Source organism: Microtus oregoni, unplaced genomic scaffold (genome assembly GCF_018167655.1).
Source record: "Microtus oregoni isolate MIOR12 unplaced genomic scaffold, Mior012 000009F_ref0000495, whole genome shotgun sequence".
Classification (NCBI taxonomy): Eukaryota; Metazoa; Chordata; class Mammalia; order Rodentia; family Cricetidae; genus Microtus; species Microtus oregoni.
Window position 1 is genome coordinate 34,691,498 of NW_024543068.1, and position 21,607 is coordinate 34,713,104.

Consider the following 21,607-nt stretch of genomic DNA (forward strand, 5'->3'; position numbering starts at 1 on the left):
TCTCTTCTAGTTGTACTCTGTCCAGCATTGTCGGGTTCTTTCCTCATTAAACAAATATTTGAGTGCCTATTACATGCCAAGGACTCTTGACATTGAGGATCTAAAAATCAACAAATACGAAGTCATGACCTCTGGGCGCCTATATCCTAGAGAAATGACAAAGTAGCAAAATATAAAGTGTGCTAGGTGATGACAACTACAAAGGAAAATTGAACAAATAAAGATGAGGTTCTGATGTACCCAGAGGTAGAGTGTTTGCCCTGTAAGGACAAACTAGGTCTCCAGCACCTCACACACTCAAAGCACAGGCTGTGTCGGACGAAGAGGCTGATATTCTGGACATGGTAGTGAAGAGAGGCCTTTATGCACAGATGGCATTTAAATGAAACCAGAATGAAGAATACATTACACATGTAAGGGAAGAGGCTTCCAAGGCAATTATCAAGGTCGTGGAGGATGAACAGGCAGTTGTAGTGATATTTCATTTGTATTTTAATAAATAAAGCTTGCCTGAAGATGTGAGAGTAAAACAGCCGCCCTGGTCAGCCTTACACAGACCAGACAGTGGTGACACACACCTTTAATCCCAGTAGCCACACTAGTTAGCCATAGAAACCAGGCGGTAGTAGTGTATGCTTTTAATTCCAGCACTCGAGAGGAATATAAAACGGGAGGAGACAGCTCTTAGACAGTCTCATTCTGAGGATTCCTGGAGGCAAGATCACCATTTTGGACTGAGAGTAGAGGTAAGAGCCAGTGGCTGGCTGTTTTGTTTTCCTGTTCTTCAGATTGAACCCCAATATCTGTCTCTGGGTTTTTATTAATCATGCTACAGGCAGCTCAGTAGTGGCCTGGGGATTATAGGGAAAAATGGGAAAATGTCTTTTGAGTTAGGCATGGAGATTAACAATGGAGGTCAGACCAATAGTCATACAGCAGAAATAGAGGGTGGGAAGGGAGATTTGGAAGAAGAGTAAGAAATCCCAGAGTATCCAGAAAGCATATCTAAGACATGGCAATTACTTAAAAGAAAAAGAGAGAAAGAAAAAAGCAGACAAGTTATAGGGTTTTATTGTTGTTGCTGTTTTTTTCAGTAACTTGGAAAAATGGGCAGGTTTAGCCCAGTTGCATGTCAGCAACTCCATAAGTAACTGCACTAAGGGTAAAGGTTCTGGCAAGAAAAAAATAAAGCCCTATCTCATTAAAAGGATAATTATGCTTTCCATCTCTTTCACAAGGTTTAAGGTGAGTTATTCTTGCTAAAGTGAGGTAGGTATTCAGGTGATTAACTGAGCTAGTTGGATTAACTTCTATCTTTTTAGGAAGTTTGGAATGTTAGATCTTCACCCAGGGCCAGAGATTGGACTTAAAATTCAATTCTTTTGACCAGACGGAAGTATCATTGTCTTAATAGGCCTCAGCAAAACACAGATACCCTCCAAAATTACTGTAGCATTTTCCCCTCTGAAGAGGTAATCCTAACATGATGTTTTTCTGTACGCTGCAAATATGTGTTGCTTTTATTGGCTGATGAATAAAGCTGTTCTGGCCTGTGGCAAGGCAGACTATAGCTAAGCGGAAGATCCAAGCAGGGATAGACGTAGAAAGAAAGCGGAGTCAGGAGAGATGCCAGCAAACTGCCAGGGAAGCAGGATGTACTAGAGAACAGGTAACGCCACGAAGTCACGTGGCAATGCACAGATTATTAGAAATGTGTTAATTTATATGTAAGAGCTAGCCAGTAATAAACCTGAGTCATCGGCCAAGTAATTATAATTAACATTAAGCCTCCGAATGATTATTTGGAAGCAGCTGCGGGGACCAGGTGGAACAGAAAAGCTTCTGTTTACACTAACATCATTAGGAGATGGGCTGAAACTGGGGAATAAATATAACCCATTTTCATTATGAAATTCTAGAGAACTAAATTTAAAGCGAGTTACCAAAAGGAATTAGTATCTGGACTAGAGTTTGGGTCACATCCTCATGTATCTATCTCCTCTTGGCAGAAGTGTTCTCTTGGAAGGAGCTAAGAAATCAGAGATCCCTTCTGGCATTCCTGGACTGAGACCCAAGGATATTTCCTGCTTCTGACTAAGAACAAGGAAACTCTTCACCCTGAGACCCTTGCTCCTACACTGCCTGCCAGTTTTTATCTCCTGCCCTTATCTAATTATTCCCTAAACTAATTAACATCCCCATGTTAAGCAAACCTTTGCCCCATACTTCCTTTTGTGTTCATTGTATGAGAATACTTTATTTCTGCTTTTTCTGTACCAAATGGTTTCTAAAATACTGTTGTCAAAGAATTACATATTAATTCTATGATAAGAATATTGCAGTAATTTCTCACAACTTAACTTCCTCATAACAAAGTCTGTATGGTCTCAAGAAGTGTAATGGATATTACAAGAAGCTAAGACTCCAACAACTATTCTAACTACTTAAAAAGGCCAATTACATCACTTTAGACCTTTCTTTTTTTAGGGGGGAAGTTGTTTTTTTGTTTGTTTGGTTTTGTTTTTGGTTTTGGTTTTGTGACAAAGTCTCTCTATTACTTACCTCTAACTGTCCTGAAACTTACTCTGTGGACCAGGTTGGCCTCAAACTCACAGAGATCCACCTGCCTCTACCTCCCAAGTGCTGAGATTGAAGGTATGTGGCACCACACCTGGTCCCTGTTCTTTTTCAAAGCAAAAAAGAAAAGAAAAGAAAAAGAAAAGTAAGCGTACACTGGGAAGAGGAATAAACAAAAGGGTGTAGTCAATTCAAAGTTGTCTTCAGGGTATTGATACAAACTTTGGGATTTAATAGAAAAATAACTAGGGCAGGGGCATAATTAAGAAGTCCTGGTCAAGATGTGCTCCTCCCATTATTTCTTAGCTCAGGTTCTGCAAGATGGCCCAGATTATTAATCACTGTTATGCCCGAGGGAACTGATTTTGTTTCTTTTCCTGTAGAAATACCTTAGGTACAGTTCAAAGTACAGTCTGTCATGGTGAGGAAGTGAAAGCATGGTGAGGCACTTGAAGCAACTAATTAGATTGTGTCAACAGTCAAGAAACAAAGCAAGGAATGCTTGACAATGCTGTTTGCTTTCTTTATTTTATGTAGTCCAGGATTCCAGCCAGGGAAAGATGCCACCCAAAAGCGGACAGGTCTTCCCACTTCAGTTAATGTAACTGAGATAATTCCCATAGAGGCAGGCCCATCCCCAGGGATTCAAGAATCTGCCAAGTTGAAATGAATAGTAACAACACAGACACAATCTAGTTCTGTGAAGCCAGTTACAGTTTCTTTTAATTACTGTACCTAAGAGATCCATGAAATAAAAATGCCTCTGACCTGCAAACCCCTTGCCCAAGGACAGACAGTTTCTAAAACATTGGAGGCTATTGTTTATGTGAGATAACAAGTCACGTGTTTTTCATTCCCCTAAGTGAGTTTGTTTGACCAACTACACCTAATGTGCTTGATCTCCTGTGAGCAGGAGGTTCACGGACAGGAAATACATCAGGCTGTATACTTGCCTCTACTTGGAGTACATAAGCAGGAAATACGTTAGGTATACACTTGCCCTTGACTGGAACTGATGGGAAATACTTTAAGCCCATATGAAGTGTGACTTAGGGCCCTTTTCTGGGAACCCAGGTATGAACCTGGCCAGAGTTCATTGACCAGGCCACTGTTTAATTAAAGCTTCCTTCAAATTTGGCTTTAAACTGTGGTCTTATTCTCGACTCTTAGAATTAACAGTTCCTACAATATGATCTGTCCCAGGGTGTCCATCTTGGGCCGCCTTTGTTCAATGTAGAAATATAGGCTTCTTTGCATAAAAAATAACTGAGCCATGATATCTACTGTATAAAATGGATTGCAGAGTAGTTGCAGGCCTATAGCATCAGTTCTGAAAAAGGCTCTTTGTTCTCTCAAGCCTTATTTCCAGGCCCATCCGTCCAAAGAACTGCATATAATGTCAGTCCCTCTATGCTCAGCTCATTAGAAAAGAACAGAAACATCTGGATTTAAAACAGCCAATCAAATCAATTAATAATTTGTAGCCTATGTGTATCCCTAAGACGGTCCTAGCACATTCTCTCAGCAATTTCAGCTCAAGACAGAGAAGAAATCTGTTCACGAAATTAGAAACTGTAGCTGGGTCTTGTAGACCTGGAGTTGGACCAGCAGTTAGGGGGTCCTATTAAAAAAATTAGCTAAAAAGTCTGAAGAGAAACCAGAAAGACTATGGTATGTGGAGAGATGAACGGAGTGGTCACTATGAAGTTACCAGCATATGGATGTCCTCAGAGCTCCCTATTATATCTAGAAAAAAACAAAGGAGGGGGAAGGGAGGGGGGGTGGTAATAATATATTCAATGCTCAAACGAGTTTAATAACCAAAGAAGCCAAATTAAAGTGACCACTTCGAGACTACCCCTTGATAACCAAAATCATTAAAATTATTCCATTGTTAATTTTTTTTCTTTTTTTTTTCGTGGTTTTTGGTTCCTGTCCTGGAACTAGCTCTTGTAGATTGTTTGCTAATTTTTAACTATATATCAAAAAAACCTTTGTGGTCAAATTAGAGATAGTGATATTTGGGTTTTACTTATACACACACACACACACATATTTACGTAATAAATATTCTTCTGAATAAAAAATCAACGTATTTTAAAATATTCATCTAAGATAAACTTTTTTTTTTCTTTCTTTGAAATTAAGGAGGGGGAGGGTGGGAAAAGTGGCTCTGAGGTGGATTTAGACGTCAAGAATAAGCAGGCCCAGAGGAAGAATAAAGAGGAGTCCCGCCCACAGGCTTCACAACTCTAGGCATTTGTAATTCAATGTCCTAAAGACCAACTCTTATCTTGTATGTCTGCAGAATATTCTTAATGTGAACCAAGCAACAATCAAGAGAATTCATCACTTTAAAAATTCAGTTTAGTGCCAGCAGTAGTGGTGTAAACCTTTAATCCCAGAACTCGGGAGGCAGGCAGATCTCAGTGAGTTCGAGGCCAGCCTGGTCTACAGAGTGAGTTCCAGGAGAGCTAGGGCTGCTACACAGAGAAACCCTGTCTCGAAAAACAAACAAACAAATAAATAAATAAATAGATAGATAGATAGATAATTGTTTCAAAAAAAGTTTGAATTTAGGGATTTTTTTTAAAATCAGTAGTCTAGGGATTTTTTTTAATCATCAGTAGCCTAAGTATCACAAAATAAATTTTGTCACAGTCATTGTTTCAGTTATAAAATTGCCAGGTATTTAGTATTATAAAAATTATATTTAGCTCAAAACAAGTTGCTAAATTTAAGCAATAATGGGAGGAAACCCTTATTACCTAACTGGAAAAAGCACTAAACTTAGCATGTTTTAAAAAGAAGCATATGAAAACACTAAATACTTAAATATCTTTTGGAAAAATAATACAAAACAACAAATACAACTCTAAAAAGAATGACATGAAAAAACAGACTCATTGAATGTCAACAATCCATCTACCTGGCTGAAGTAGTCCTAACAACTATGCGTTGCCTGGGATTCAGAGCCAAGTAAGCATGGTGGTTGCCATAGTGACAAAATGTCCCTTTTGGAACCTGGAACTCAGTAGTACTAGGTATTTATGAGCTTCATAACACCAGTGTCTCCTCCCACACTCTGAATCATACATAGCTCAGGTTGCATAACTTCATGAAATGTGATTTTATCCTGACCTTTGTAACTTGACATTGTTCCTTTAGCAATGAAATGCATATATAATGTCAAAAGAAATAATGTGTAAAGTACACATACTCAATAGATAATTAATGTTAAGTATATTGCTTTGATAATTCTGTGTCACTATTGGAATTTACTGTTTTCTTATTATAACTGACCATGATCATAGCTCATTAATTCATTTCTTAGCCCACAGTTATAGATAAAAGTATTCCTATCATCGTTTAATAAGAAAAGAAAAATACAAACATAACACCTAGAAACACTTTTAAGCAAAATAGCTTTTATTTTATTTAGATAGCATTCTTAATTATTAAAGCCTAAGCATTAATACTGCCCAAGAAGAAGGCAGCACATTGCTAGTAAGAGTCTAAGGAAAAACTACCAATTACAAACCAGTCAGCATATATTTGCCTTCGCAGCTTTTTGATACATTTTGGTGACCTGCAATATTATTACGCTGCTACTTCTAAATTTTCTTGGGATCAGCTGCTAGTTTAAATTAAAAGCAGCATATTTATAACAGCCTGGTCTGGAAACAATTTAAAAATCTGTCTATCATTGGGTAGGCATATCAACAACGACAAAAATGGAGAATGGAATGCTACTTCGTAACATAATGGAATGTATGATATATCATGAACGAACCTCAAAATAGTTTGCAGAGTAACAGAAACCTGAGAGGTCATTAGTGTACAATTCCATCTGAAATGTCCAAAAGGGGCAACGTAGACAAAAATGTACACAATGGTTTGGGAAATGGTTGAAGTGGGGATTAGCCATATATTGAACCTTATTCATGGGAAGAAAACGTCCTGAATCTGAATTATGGTGGTGGTTGCATCACTTGACAAAATTACTAAAGATCATCCTGTTAAACACTTGAAATAGGAAGCGTTATGGCATGTAAAATACACCTTGATAGAACAGTAGGTGTGTGTTTTTAAGAGTCAAAGAACAAGGCTGCAGAAATCCCTGCCCAGTAAAAAGCAAAGACCGAACAGGTTAAGCAACGTGTTTAAAGTCCACTCAGGAGACCACAGCCAACTGAGAAAAGAGGAAAGGAGAAAACTCGCTCGGCCTCAGCTTCCCACTCACTTTCCTGAAACTGCTCAAGGAATTTTTCTATTTACTCTTTTATGGATTAAATTTGTCCTTTCCTACATATTTTAGTACATTCTGTTTACTCTCTTCCCCACCTTCTTTTATTTCTCTCTCACCCATGATCCCTCCCACTCTTCTTCACAGAGCCCCTCCAGAATTCATGCTCTTTTGTTTTGTTTTGTAATCCACTAGTTGTATGCAGGGCTCTCTGTGTGGCAGTTTTTATGCCTGTGTCATGAGTCCCCCAGAGATCACAAGGAGTCTGAGTCCATATGCAAAAGCAAAGAACCTTTATTTCAAGCTTGAACTTGGGCTCTAGGGAGAGCAGCGAGCTCTGTTATGGCAGGGGTTTTAAAGAGTATAGGACGGGGAGGGGGAGGGGAATTCCAGATTCAGATGGGGGTTGGACCCCTGATTGGGCAGGGGTAGGGTAGCAGGAGTCTTGTCAAACAGGCATTGATACTTGTGTTGCTGTAAGGAAATTGGCAACCTATATACAAGTTATGTACGTTATTCTTAATGTTCTGGAGCATCTAGTACATCTAGTACTTGCTTGTCTCAATTCTGATTGATACACACACACACAAACACACACACGCCCCCTCACGGTACAGATTGAGGGTTTTCCTGGTTATTGTAAAGGTGAGGCCTAGTCCTAGTATTGTTAGCCTGCAGCCTGTCACGGCTGCACTGATGTTAAGTTAGATATCCTCAGCCATAGTTTTGGAGCTAATCACTGGAGCCTGACAGGCCCACTACCTGGTACGCTACTGAAGGCAGGAACTGTTCCTCTCCCAGAATCCATCAGTTGTCAAGCATACAATAGGGAGAGAACTTAAAAAAATAAAACTGTAATAATCATAGAAAAAAAAATTATTTGAAAGGGAATTCTGAAAGCACCAGAATTTGAGAAGCAATGATTGATTCAACTCTATAAAACATTCATGAATAAATAGTAACATGCAGGAAAACCAAAACCAAGAAAAATTCATTTGTCATTTTCCAAGACCTTACTTTCAAAATGAGCAATAAAAACAATTAACCATTAACTGTTACTAATTTTGTTTTTGGATTTTTCTTATTTTACATTACTAGTTTTTGAAAGAAAATTTCTAAAGTCTACAGAATAATACAAACTAATAACTGTAGATGCAATAAAAGAAAAGGAAGTTAGACTTTTAAAAGTTACTCAGGCAAAAACTATGCTATGAATCTTTGTCAGACCCATTAAGAGTCTAGTTAGTAGGAGAAATGGACATTTAAGGACACAAACAAACAAAAACACTTCCCAGATTACTTAAAAAAGGAAAAGAAAATATAACTAAATAAATGGAAATGTTACCCTTAGTTGTATAAGGCAGGTGGATCTCTGAGTTCAAAGCCAATCTGGTCTAGCCAGGGCTATATAGAGAAACCCTGTCTTGCAAAAGCCAAAAAGAGAATCATTTGGGGAAAATAATTGTACATTTGAATATGGAATGTCAGAAGATGTCCAAACATTTTGTCACCTGTGAAGTTATCTTTGCAATGTGTTTTTATAGAGGTAGTATTGGTCAAGGTTCTCTAGAGTCACAGAACTTATGGAATCAATCTCTCTCTCTCTCTCTCTCTCTTTCTCTGAGTGTGTGTGTGTGTAATTTTTTTCGAGACAGGGTTTCTCTGTGCAACAGCTCTGGCTGTCCTGGAACTAGCCCTATAGACCAGGCTGGCCTTGAACTCAAAGATTCTCCTGCCTCTGCCTCTGCCTACCAAGTGCTGGGATTAAGGGCATGTGCCACCACTACCTGGCTGTGTGTGTGGAATTTATTGGAATGACTTACAGGCTGCAGTGATTGAAGAGTCCAAGACTCTAGTAGCTGCTCAGTCCCACAAAACTGGGTGTTTCAAACGGTCTTCAGTATATGCTGGAATCCCAAAGCAGGCTCCCATGCTAGGGAAGGAATGGATGGGCTAGCAAGGCAAGGGCATGCAGGCAAAGAGCCAAACCTTCCTTCTTCCATGTCCTTATATAGGCTTCCAGCAGAAAGTGTGGCCCATATTAAAAGTGTGTCATCCTGCCTCAAGATCTGGAACAGAGGTGTGTCTTCCTACCTCAAAGGTCCAGACTAGAAGTGGATTCCCCCGCTTCAAACAAAGCAGAATATCTCTCACAGGTATGGCCTACATTTCTAGATTATAGTTCATTCCAAATATTGTCAGGTTGACAACCAAGAATGCCAGTCACAGAGATAGATGTACACTAAAGAGAAGCTCAAGTCTATGGTTCTCTGCAAAACACTTCAAATGACGCTGAAACTGCAATTCAAACCCAAGTCTTCATTTCCTAATTTACTATTACCACTTAATGTTCATAGAATGCTAATAAAACATAATAACCATATAGAATTTTATAGGCAAGAGTTCAGAGAAGTGACCTATCTTGAATATATTTTTATTAAAAGTACCAAGTGAGCAGATGAAAATTCGGAGGTAGCAGGGTGCTATTATTGGTAGCTTACTAGGTTCATGACACCAAAATGTATTAAAAGAAAGGAGAGGTCTGCTCTCATAAGGCTAAAAACATCTAGAATAGCTAGTTTCTTAGTGTGTGCAAGAGTCTGAAGCAGCAGACTGCGCTGAGCAATCCCCAATTATTATATAAAATTTTATTCCTTTCTGATTTCGCTGCCTCTTACAACATGAGTGAGCTACTTCACATGCTGAGAATTTGAGGCACTATGTTTTGAAAATTCCTTTCTTTGGGGGGTACCAAACTAAAGAAACGCTCTCCTCCCCAACTTGTTTCAGGAGTATCAGTTAACTTTAAAATATTTATTTTAAGTCGCGTTATTTTTATATGCAGGGTACACTGTTAGGGAAGTGGATGCACAAGGATACACAAGACGGTCAGCGTCTACGGCTCGCTCCAAAACACACTTCAATGACTTTATGAAGCTGAAAATTAAAACCTGTCTTAACTTCCTAATTTGCTGTTGTTGCCACTAAACGATAGTTAGCTATTAATAAAACATCCTAATTACACAGAACTTTTGCAGACAAGGGTCCAGAGAGCCTTGAAGTCCGGTTAACGCGCCCCTCAGATGAAAATCGTTAGCCATTTTTTTTTCCTCCTGCCCCTCGAAAGACTAAGGGTGGCGCTGTCGTCACTCGTTCCGCATTGGGGCGTGCGCGGAGGAGGCGGGTCCGCGCGCCACCCAGAGCCGCCCTCTCGGAGCAGGTAGGACGGAGAAAGTCGCTGGTGCGAGCCCGGGGGCTCGGCGACCTCAGCCCGGCGAATGAGAGCGCGTCGGCAAGCCTCGCCTCACGCCGGGGTCCCGCCGCGAGCACGCTGCAGGGGCCGCACCGAGCCCGCGAGTGGCGCCGCCGGCGTGGCCCCGCCCCCGCGCCGCCGGCCCCGCCCCTCGGCCTGCCGGCGTCCTGGATCACGTGCCTCGCGATCCAGGCAACCAGGAGCTCCCCGGTTCCGGAAGTCACGCCCGGCCGCACCAGGCTCCGCCCCGGCCGCTGACGTCAAACTCAGTCCCTACCACTACCGAGCCTCCGCGTCCCGGTCCGGGGAGAGTCGCGGTTTCCTCCGGGGCAGCGCGGCCGCCTCTGGACCCCGGGTCCGTGGAGCGAGGGCTCTGAGGTTGTTCAGTGGACCGGCCGCGGCGTCCTTGCGTGCGGTGCAGAAGAGCGGCGGCTGGCGGGCAGCCGGCCTCCCCGCCCGAGCTCTTCCCCCTCTCCTCCGCCCTCGCCGCACTTGGTTCCGCCGAAGCGCACGACGGTTCCGCCCCCTTCTTCCTTGTCATTGATGTTGTTGTTCTTGTCAGTGCCGCAGCCCCGACCGCCGGGAGCGCGAACCCGAGCCGGGGCCGCCCGGTTGGTGCGGTGGCGGCGGCGGCGGCAGCGGCTGCGGCTGCGGCAGCTACGCCGGCTGCGGGGGCTGCTGCGAGGACTGCGCGGGAGGCCGGGGGCGAGCGGCCGGCGGCGGGGCCGGATGGCTCTGTGCGGGCAGGCGGCCGGCGCCGCGTCGCTGCCCAGCGAACTCATCGTGCACATCTTCTCTTTCCTGCCGCCGCCCGACCGGCTGCGGGCCTCGGCCTCCTGCTCGCACTGGCGCGAGTGCCTCTTCTACCCGGCGCTGTGGCCCCAGCTCCGCCTCTGCCTCCGCGTCTCGCCCGCGGAGCAGCCGCGCCTGGAGTTCCTCATGCGCAAGTGCGGCTGGTTCGTGCGGGAGCTGCGCGTTGAGTTCGCCGCGGAGAATTACCTGAGCGGAGGCGGCGGGCCGGGCGACGGCGGTGGTGGCGGCGGCACCGACGCGGGCACCGGAGGGGAGGAAGGAGAGGCCCTGCAGCTCTCCTCTCGCTGGCTGGAAGTGCTGCGCATCTACTTGGAGCTGGTGTTGTGCGTGCTCCTCAGCATCCGAAACAACAGGTAGGCTTGCGTGGGCGCCACGAAGGTGGGAAAAGATCCCGTGGGATGCGCCGTCCTTCGGTGGATGCAGCTGTCGGTCCTGACCCAGCTATTTCCTGAGACAAGAGGCGATAACGGGACTTTGTGACACTTTATCAAGCACCATTCCTGGTGCCTCCCAGGCACGGTTCATTCATCCGTTCTTGGCCATGGAATAGAGCTACCAAGGCAGTGGCATTCTTAGTTTATGCGTGGGAGAGTTAGTTGAGAGTGAGGCCTGTGCAAGAAACAAGAAGGTGTTCTGAATTCTGTACCTGACCATTGGCAATAGTAATTCGTAGTGAGGTCATGAGTAGTTTATGTCCATAACCATAAGAATTAAGCTACAAGAAATCTTTAGCCTGGCGGTGATGGTGCACGCCTCTAATCCCAGCACTCGGGAGGCAGAGGCAGGTGGATCCCTCTGAGTTCGAGGTCAGCCTGGTCTACAGAGCGAGTTCCAGGACAGACTCCAAAGCTTCACAGAGAAACCCTGTCTCGAGAAAAGGAAAAAAAAAAAAGTTATTGGGGAAGAAGATAGCAGAGTTGAAGCCCCTCCCCGTGCATCATCTGACTGAATTTATTCCCAGTGATTCACACAAAAGTAACGCAGTATAACATGGGGTGGGGAAAGGACCTGGCCACGGGCTTTGAGGGGTGGGGGAAGGGGGTAAGTATGGAAATGTCGTTTTGCATCAGGACTTTACTATAATTGCACCTAAAGCTCATAACGCATGTTCAGACTCCGGGACAGACTCCATATCCTAATCAGTATTTCATTATCGTCCTATGAAAGTCTAGTGTCCTTCAAACCATATTTGTATTTTCTGTTTCTGGATATTTATTCCAACCTTACAGTGACACTCACAATTTGGGAGAAAATTTAAAAAAGAAGAACCCTATGTAGTTGTAATTGTAGCAGTTTACGAATACTGTAGTGGTTTTCTGATTTGATCCTCTAACGCTGTCAGTCAGATTCAGGTTAGAAAGTATTGTCCCACTTTACAGACTGAAAACAGGTACTTAATAGGTCAAGTGATGTACACATTGTCCTATAGCATTGTTTTTGTCTAAGAGCAGTGCCCTTCCTCTTACAATAAATATCCCACTGTTGCTACCTTAAATAGGGTTGAGAGAGACTGTGGTTAATGGTAGGCATTATATGTCTATGTGTAGGTTACATTTTTTCCATAATCTGTCTCAAGAGGTATAGCATATCATATCATATGAGGAAGCCAGGCGTGATACAGATCTAGAATCCCAGTACTTGGGAGCTAGTGGCAGGGAGCTCATGAGTTCAAGGTCATCCTCTGTTGAACTGGCTCTGCTCTCTGAGGCACACGTGATGAAGCTCAGACCCAGGATGGACGTAGGCTAGAATCTTTCCCTGTAAGACTGATGCTACACAGATTATTAGAGATGGGTTGATCGGGATATGAGAATTAGCCTGTAAGGGCTAGAGTTAATGGGCCAAGCAGTGTTTAAAAGAATACAGTTTGTGTGTTGTTATTTCGGGCATAAGCTAGCAGGCGGCCGGGGTGCTGGGGACACGGCCCCGCCACTCATATTACAACAGAATGGCCAGCCTAGTTTTTGTGCAACCCTGTCCCAAGACACAAAACAATACAAAATCAAACTTTGTGTCTTGGGACAGGGTTGCACAAAAACTAGGCTGGCCATGAAACATGGCTGCGTTATTCCAGGGTTCTGTTTGCTAAGCTTTTCACAGTGAGCCATTCTACTTCCTTGCTTTGATTTTTGTCAAGATAGACTATTAAGGCTAAAATGTTCTTAATCAGGTTGGAGACTTTTGTTAGAGTTGAACATAGCTGGGGAGCAGCTGATTCACTCTGAAATCAACTATCCCTGCGAAGGGGTGGTGGGCTGGGGGCAGGAATTTAAATGATTTGTGGGTGGATATATAGCATATGTAGACAGTAGCATTCCACGTTTTGTCCTTAGCTCTCCTTTTCTCTTCCACCCTTAGAATTTAAACTTCTGTTCTTATGTACTTGTTTGTGTACCCACATGCTCTCCTGGCTCTGCTGATCACTTAGAACAACTGCCAGTCATCCATGATTGTAAGGTTTTGCTTTCATCTGCTGTAGTGATGGAACTGTATACTGGGTTGCGTGATAGCATTATGTATGTATATACATATATATATACATATATATATACACACACACACACACATATATATATATATATAGCTTGCATTCTATCTGTGCTATTTCTTTTAAACTATGTTGGACTGGGGTATAGCTTTGCAGCTTTGCTAAGTGTTTTTCTGGCTTACAGGAAGTCCTGGGTTCAGTCCTCAACACCCACTTAAATTAGCAGTAGTAGCACATACCTGTGCTTCGATACTTGGAGAAGGCAGAAGGATCCAAATTCAAGGTCAGCCTTCGCTATATAATTAGATTAAGGTAAGGGTGGAATACACAAAACCCTTCTCTTTAAAAAAAAAAGAAGTTATGTTTATACATTTGGAAATAAGTTAATATCTTTATTTTTGGAAATGTCTAAAACCTCTGATACTGGAAATATTCAAATGCTAAAAATATAAATGATACTTAAGTTTTTAAATTGAAACCATTTTATATTAAGTTTCCTTCTTTTTTTAGTTGTTTTGTTTTGAGATAGGATTTCTCTGGCTGTCCTGGAATTCACTCTCTAGACCAGGCTGACCTTGAATTTACAGAGATCCACCTGCCTCTGCCACCACAGTGCTGGGACTAAAGGGGGTGTACCACCATTGTCTGGCTTAAACTAAGTTTCTTATTCACTAACTTTAGTTTCTAAAGTTTACTGAAGTTATTGAAGTTTCTTAAAGCCTATGGCTTTTTGTGTGTGTGTGCTTTTAGTGACATTTGTGATTCTGTGATCAAGAACTATGGACGTGGGCAATGGTGGCGCATGCTTTTAATACCAGCACTCCAAAGAGGTGGATCTCTGTAAGCTGGAGACCAGCCTGGTCTACAGAGCTAATTCCAGAACAAGCTCCAGAGAACCCTTGTCTCAAAAAAAAAAAAAAAAAAAAAAAAGAGCATTCTTTGTATAAGCTATGGACCTAAAAACTGTAAGTGGAGGCTGTTCGTTCATTTACCAGCCGCCCAGACCTGAAATAATCACACTGAAACTATGTTAATTGCAACACTGCTTGGCTAATGACTCTAGCGTATTCCTTATATCTTAAATTAACCCATTTTGATTAATCTGTGTATTGCCACATGGTTGTGGCCTACCAGTATCTGGCGTCTTCTGTAGCTACAGCTATATGGCTTCTCTGACTCTGCCTACTCTCTCTGTGTATCTTTTCCAGCCTGGCTTTACTGTGTTAAGCCATTGGCAGAAAGCAGCTTCTTTATTAACCAGTGACAATAAAACATACTCATATCATACAGAGGGCAATCCCACATCAAAAAACTGTGTTAACAATGTCACTTAGTAGTTTTTTGATTGTTTTCAAACCCTAAAATTTAATAACTAATGAGAGGTATAAATATTAACATAGTTTTTTAAAATTTATAATGCGTTTACTTTGCTTTCTGCCATTTTTTTAGGCGGAAGATTGTGAATCATTGTTTCAGATATTCCACTTCCAAGCTTTGTGCTGAATTGCTTTATTCAGTTCATAGTTACGTTATTTTGTTTCAGATATGTTCATGCCCCCAAAGGAAGAGAACTAAAACTGAAGCCTATAGTTATAGGGTGTTTTCAGGGTTATTGATTGTAGTTCAATTTTTGATTGGTCTTAATTATAAAATCCCCCTAGTCAGATAATAGCAGTGAATGCTGAAATATCAGAGACGTAAAGGAGCCAGCCACCAGACAAGACTTTTTACTCTACCGAACCCTCAAATTGAACAGGGCAAGACCCTGTCTTCACGAATTCTCAGACTGAATGCTGTCCCTACAAAACTTTAGATTGAATCCTGAGCTCCTGTCTCTTCCCACTGTATATTCCTCTCTCTGCCCAGCCATTATCGGGGGACCAGCTTCAGCACCCCCGTAAGGGCTCAGAGCAGGGCATCTACAGCAAGTGAAAATTAGCTGGGAAAAAGGATCCGAGGGGTAGACCAAACTGACTCAAACATCGCAGGGGGAGACGTGACTGTGAAGCTCCCCAGCAGATACCAGGAAGATTAATTAAAAATGGAACCTTGAAATCACTACAAAAAAAAGAAGAAGTTTTCATGCACTAACTACATTACTTAAGTGTAACTAGAAGTTTTATATGATTAATAATTGTAGAACACAGCAGCACTGTTGCACTTTCTGAGTGTTTCCGCTTCCCTGGTGGCTGGGAACACAGCCTTGGTAGTCATAGCAACCCGTGGGCATGGGAAGAAGGCAGAGTACTTGCTTTACGTCTAACTGCCTGGGTTAAAAGAAATCTCAGCTGGGCACCAGTGGTGAACACCTTTAATCCCAGCACTCGGGAGGCAGAGAGGCAGGCAGATCTCTGTGAGTTCTCCTGGTCTACAAGAGATAGCTCCAGTACAGGCTCCCAAAGCTACAGAGAAACCCTGTCTCAAAAAACCAAAAATACCAGCAGTGTGCCTGCCAGCACCCAGGTAAGAATTACTTTCTCTGGAGCTGGTTTTAGTGAGTCATGTCTTTTTTTCTGTATTTCTAGGGGTAAAGGCATAAACAGTTAATTTCCTGGGCTATGATCTTATGTTAATTGAAACCAAGGTGAAGGGTAAATACAGAATATCAGTGGCTTGTTGGGTTAGTGCAAAGACCAGTGGATTACACCTTCCTGAGTCTGCTGCTAGAGAATTCAGAGCCACACAGACCTGTTTGTCAGTAAGAGCAGACATATTGTCTCTCTCCTCAGTGCCTCCTGCATGGGACTCCTTTCTTGTCAATAAGTCCTGTCAGTAAGGGTGATTGTGGGGGACTAACTTACGTAGATCTGACTATGAGAACAAACGTGTGACTGGGTGCTTTCCCACCAGGGCTTCACGGTGTGGAGAAAGGCATCCAGTTGGTGTATTGTTGGTTCTACTGCAAAAGGTGATTCAACACTTTAATGCCATAGTTAGAAAGAACTTTTGTTCCATTGTGTTTTAGTCCTAGGTCATAGAAAATACGGTATAACTGAACCTGAAACTAGAAATCTCTGAGAGTCTCAGTATACTAACTAGGTAAATTACAGCTTAAATTTAAATGTTAGTTAATTAAATTCTTATAAAACTAAAAAGTATGCAGTTATTTTAATTTTTTTGGAATTCCCAAGGAATGTGTTGGTAAAAAGAGAAAAAAAATGAAAACTACAGAAAAAAATAAAACAAACTCACCAGATATAGTGAATGTATGCATCTTTTTGCAAAATTATAGTGTTTATACCTTTTCATCAATATGTACATTTTTCTCACAGTGAAAATTTTTGTGTGAGAGCTTTAAAAAGTTAACAGTACCATAGACAAACACAAAGCAGAGATGTTTTAAGTTTATGCTCGTATAGGTAAGAAGAGCACAATCTCTCTCTGTCTCTCTGTCTCTGTCTCTCTCACTCGCTCGCTCGCTCGTGCGCACACCCTCTCGTTTCTTGGGGTTTCTGTAATAGTGAAGAATACCGTGGATGGTATTCCTGGCCATATGGTTTTGTAAGAAGCCTTTTATGTTCACTCAAGGAGCCAATTTCTATTTTGCTTCATACTGCTACAGAAAGCAGAAAGACTTATAGAGCACAGGCCCTTGGAACTACAAAGAGCAACAGAGGTGACCTTCCTATTACAGCTGACACTGTTCTACAGGACTGTGAAAAGGCCTTCTCCCCACCTTTCAGTATAATTTCCAAATAGCTGGTCTTCGCTTGCCTCCTATTGAGTACAGAGGACCTCTAGAGCCTAAATGCCCAGGACAGGACATCTAGTACCAGAGAAGAAGGATGAACATCAATGAGATTGGAGTAATTTTTCTTTAAATGCACAGACACCAACATGATCATATGATCACTCTTTATGCATTACTTTCCTATCTGGTATTTTCTGATATTTCAGTTGCCCATCAGCCATCATCTAAAAATACTATATGGAAATTTTCAAACATGTTTTAAATCACATGTCATTTTTGATAGAATAATAAAATTTTAAACTACTGAGTTCTGGCCCTAGGACATGAATCATCCATCTATCCAGCACATCTGTACTGTGTATGCTGCCCACCTACTAGTCACTCACTAGGCACCTAGGTTATCAGATTGAATGACTAAACACCACTGTACTGAAGTTTAAGTAACCTATACTTAATAACAACCCCAAACACAAGTACAGGAGGAGTGATAGCAACAGTTCAGATATACCACAGAGAAGCTATAAAAGTATGCTTCTGTGATGTCTCTAAATCTCATCAGGTTGACAGTCAAGGTTAAACATTACAATTCCCAGTAGAACACACTTTCATAAATGTACCAAAGAATAAAAGCACCAAGGCATGAAATCTGGAAGGACAGATGGTCTGAAGCTGTGAAACAATATTGACAAGCATATTATGAAGTCAGGAAGAGTTGACAGGATGAAGAACTCAGGCATTCTCAAAGACAGAAAAAAAAAACTACACTTTAAGAGATCATGTTTGCAGCTTTCTTTACTGTTTATTGTAATTTTTCTCTTTCATTATTATTATCATTAATTATAAATTAAACTTTGTCATCAGTACGCAGATGTATAAAAACAAGGTCTATAAGAAGTTTGGTGTATCCATGGTTGCACAATCTGTGAGGGTCAGGGTCTTAGAACATGTTTTCTTACAGATAAGGCAGGACTACTATGTAAATATGTGAACAAATCAAGACACCATGACAAGACACAGTCTAAAGAAAATAAACTTTATAGCAATCAACTCAAATGAATTTTTATTAATTGCTTGCAAAAAATTCAAATCTTGAAACTCAGTAAGTTCCAGAAAACAAGGCACACACATATATTGCATACAGGCACCCATACACAGCTTGAAGAACTAAACATAATGGTGCAGCCTTTAATTTCAACACTCAGGAGGCTTAAGCAGGGGGATCACAAATTTAAGGAGAGCCTACTCTACAGAGCAGCTAAAGACTAGTCTGGGCGACTACTATACCCAGCAAAACTTCAATCACCGTAGAAGGACAAAACAAGATATTCCATGACAAAAACAGGTTTAACCAATACCTAGCCACAAACCCAGCTCTATACGAGTACTAGAAGAAAAACTCCAACCCAAGGAAATTGGCTACATCAACAAAAACACAGACAGTGGATGATCTCACAGCAGCAAATCCCAAAGAAGAGAAAAACACACAAAATAACATCACCAACAACGAAAACTAACTTCACAGGAAATAGTAATCCCTGGTCATTAATATCCCTTACTATAAATGGACTCAACTCACCTATAAAAAGACACAGGCTTTTTGGATATGAAAACAGAATTCTTCCTTCTGCTGCATACAAGAAACACACCTCAACCTTAAAGACACTTTGCCTCAGAGTAAAGGGTTGGAAAAAAAAATTTCCAATCAAATGGACCTAATAAACAAGCAGGTGTAGCTATCCTAATATCTAACAAAAAAGACTTCAAACTAAAATAAGTCAATCAAAAAGACAAAGAAGGACATTTCATATTAGTCACAGGAATAATCTGTCAGGAGGAAATTTCAGTAGTGAACATCTATGCACCAAATACAAGGGCACCTTCATATGTGAAAGAAACACTTCTAAAGCTTAAATCATACATTAAACCCCATACACTTAATAGTGGGAAACTTCAACACTCCACTCTCACCGCTGGACAGGTCAGTCAGACAAAAAACAGAGAAATGAGAGAACAGATGTTATGACTCAAATGAACTTAACAGACATCTATAGAGTATTCCATCCAAACAGAAAAGAATATACCTTCTCAGCACCTCATGGAACCTTCTCAAAAATTGGCCACATTCTCAATAACCAACTTCAACAGGTACAAAAAATTGGAATAGCTCCATGTATCTTACTGGATCACGATGGCTTAAAATTAGAATTCAATAGCAACACTAATTCTAGGAAGCCCACAAACACATGGAAATTAAACAATGTTCACCTCAATCATCAAGGGATCAAGGGAAAAATAAAGGAAGAGTTAAAGACTTCTTAAAATTCAATAAAAATGACCAATACAACATACCCAAATTTATGTATGGGACACAATGAAAGCAGTCTTAAGAGAAAAATTCATAGCACTAAATGCTTACATTAAGAAGCAGGAAAATCCCACACTAGTGAATTAGCAGAACATTTGAAAACTTTAGAACAAAAAGAAGCAAGCTCACCAAAGAGAACTGGACGGCAGGAAATAATCAAATTGAGAGCTGAAGGCGGGCGGTGGTGGCACACGCCATTAATCCCAGCACTCGGGAGGCAGAGACAGGCAGATCTCTGGGAGTTCGAGGCCAGCCTAGTCTACAAGAGCTAGTTCCGGGACAGGCACCAAAGCTACAGAGAAACCCTGTCTCAAAAAACAAACAAAAAAAAATTAGAGCTGAAATTAACAAAATAGAAACAAAGAAAACAATACAAAGAATCAGTGAGACAAAGAGTTGATTTTCCAGAAAATCAACAAAATAGACAATCCCTTTACCCAAACTAACCAAAGAGAGAGAATATCCAGATTAATGAAATCAAAAATGAAAAGGGGGACATAACAACAGACACAATAAATCCAGAGAATAATCAGGTTATATTTTGAAAACCTGTACTCCACAAAATTAGAAACTTAAAATGGACAACTTTCTGGATAAATACCACTTACCAAAATTAAATCAATACCAGATAAGCATTCTCTCCATATGTGTTCAATATAGTTCTTAAGGTCCTAGCTTAAGACAACAAAAGAAAATCAAGGGTATACAAATTGGAAAAGAAGTCAAACTCTCACTATTTACTGATGATATGATAGTTTACATAAGCAACCCCAAAAATTCTACCAAGGAACTTATACGACTCATAAACACTTTCAGCAATGTAACAGGATACAAGATTAACTCAAAAAAATCAGTAGCCCTCCTGTACACAGATGATAAATGGGCTGAGAAAGAAGTCAGAGAAATGTTACCCTTCACAATAACCACAAATAATATAAAATATCTCGGAGTAACTCTAACCAAACAAGTGGAAGACTTGTATGACAAGAACTTTAAATCTTTGAAGAAAGAAATTGAAGAAGACACCAGAAAGTGGAAAGACCTCCCATGCTCTTGGGTAGGCAGAATTAACATAGTAAAAATGGCAATCTTACCAAAAGCAATCTACAGATTCAATGCAATGCCCATTGAAATCCCAGAAAAATTATTCACAGACCTCGAAAACAAAGTATTCAACTTCATATGGAAAAGCAAAAATCCCAGAATAGCCAAAACATTCCTGTACAATAAAAGAACTTCTGGAGGCATCAAAATCCCTGACTTCAAACTCTACTACAGAGCTACAGTACTGAAAACAGCTTGGTATTGGCATAAAAACAGACAGGAGGACCAATGGAACCAAATCGAAGGCCCGGATATTAATCCACACATCTTCAAACACCTGATTTTGGACAAAGAATCAAAAAATATCAAATGGAAAAAAGAAAGCATCTTTAACAAGTGGTGTTAGCATAACTGGATATCAACATGTAGAAGAATAAAAATAGACCCATATCTATCACCATGCACAAAACTCAAGTCCAAATGGATCAAAGATCTCAACATAAAGCCAGCCATACTGAACCTTATAGAAAGTGGGACGTACACTTTGAATACATTGGCACAGGGAACCACTTCCTAAATATAACCTCAGTAGCACAGACACTGAGAGAAACAACTAATAAGTGGGACCTCCTGAAACTGAAAAGCTTCTATAAAGCAAAGGAGACAGTCAACAAGACAAAGTGACAGCCTACAGAGTGGGAAAAGATCTTCACCAAACCCACATCAGAAAGAGGTCTGATCTCCAAAATATACAAAGAACTCAAGAAATTAGTCATCAAAAGAACAAATAATCAGAAAAAAAAAAAACTGGAGTACAGACTTAAACAGAGAACTCTCAACAGGGGTATCTAAAATGGCTGAAAGACACTTAAGGAAATGCCCAAATCCTTAGCCATCAGAGAAATGCAAATCAGAACAACTCTGAGATTCAGTACATAAGTACATTGAAAATGCAAAAAGCATGGAATAATTTTAATAACCAAAGAGAAATATTACAGCTAAATAATATAATAGAGTAAAAATTATCAGTGAGGTCAATAGCAGACATGATCAAGCAGGTGCATCAGTGAGCTTTAAAATGGAGGCCCAAAAATGTGAGCCTGTTTCCACCTTGTCTGAAGGTCAGAGTT

The 21,607-nt window shown here is 41.0% G+C and overlaps 1 protein-coding gene across 1 annotated transcript in view; it reads left to right on the forward strand.

Annotated features, from left to right (window-relative positions):
- The first annotated feature begins 10,379 nt into the window (after positions 1–10,379).
- Positions 10,380–21,607, forward strand: part of Fbxo33 (F-box protein 33) — a 32,248-nt gene continuing 21,020 nt past the window's right edge. The window contains exon 1 of the mRNA XM_041658359.1: positions 10,380–11,242. Coding sequence (XP_041514293.1) covers positions 10,620–11,242 — 623 coding nt within the window. The 5' untranslated portion in view covers positions 10,380–10,619. The remainder of the gene's footprint in view (positions 11,243–21,607) is intronic.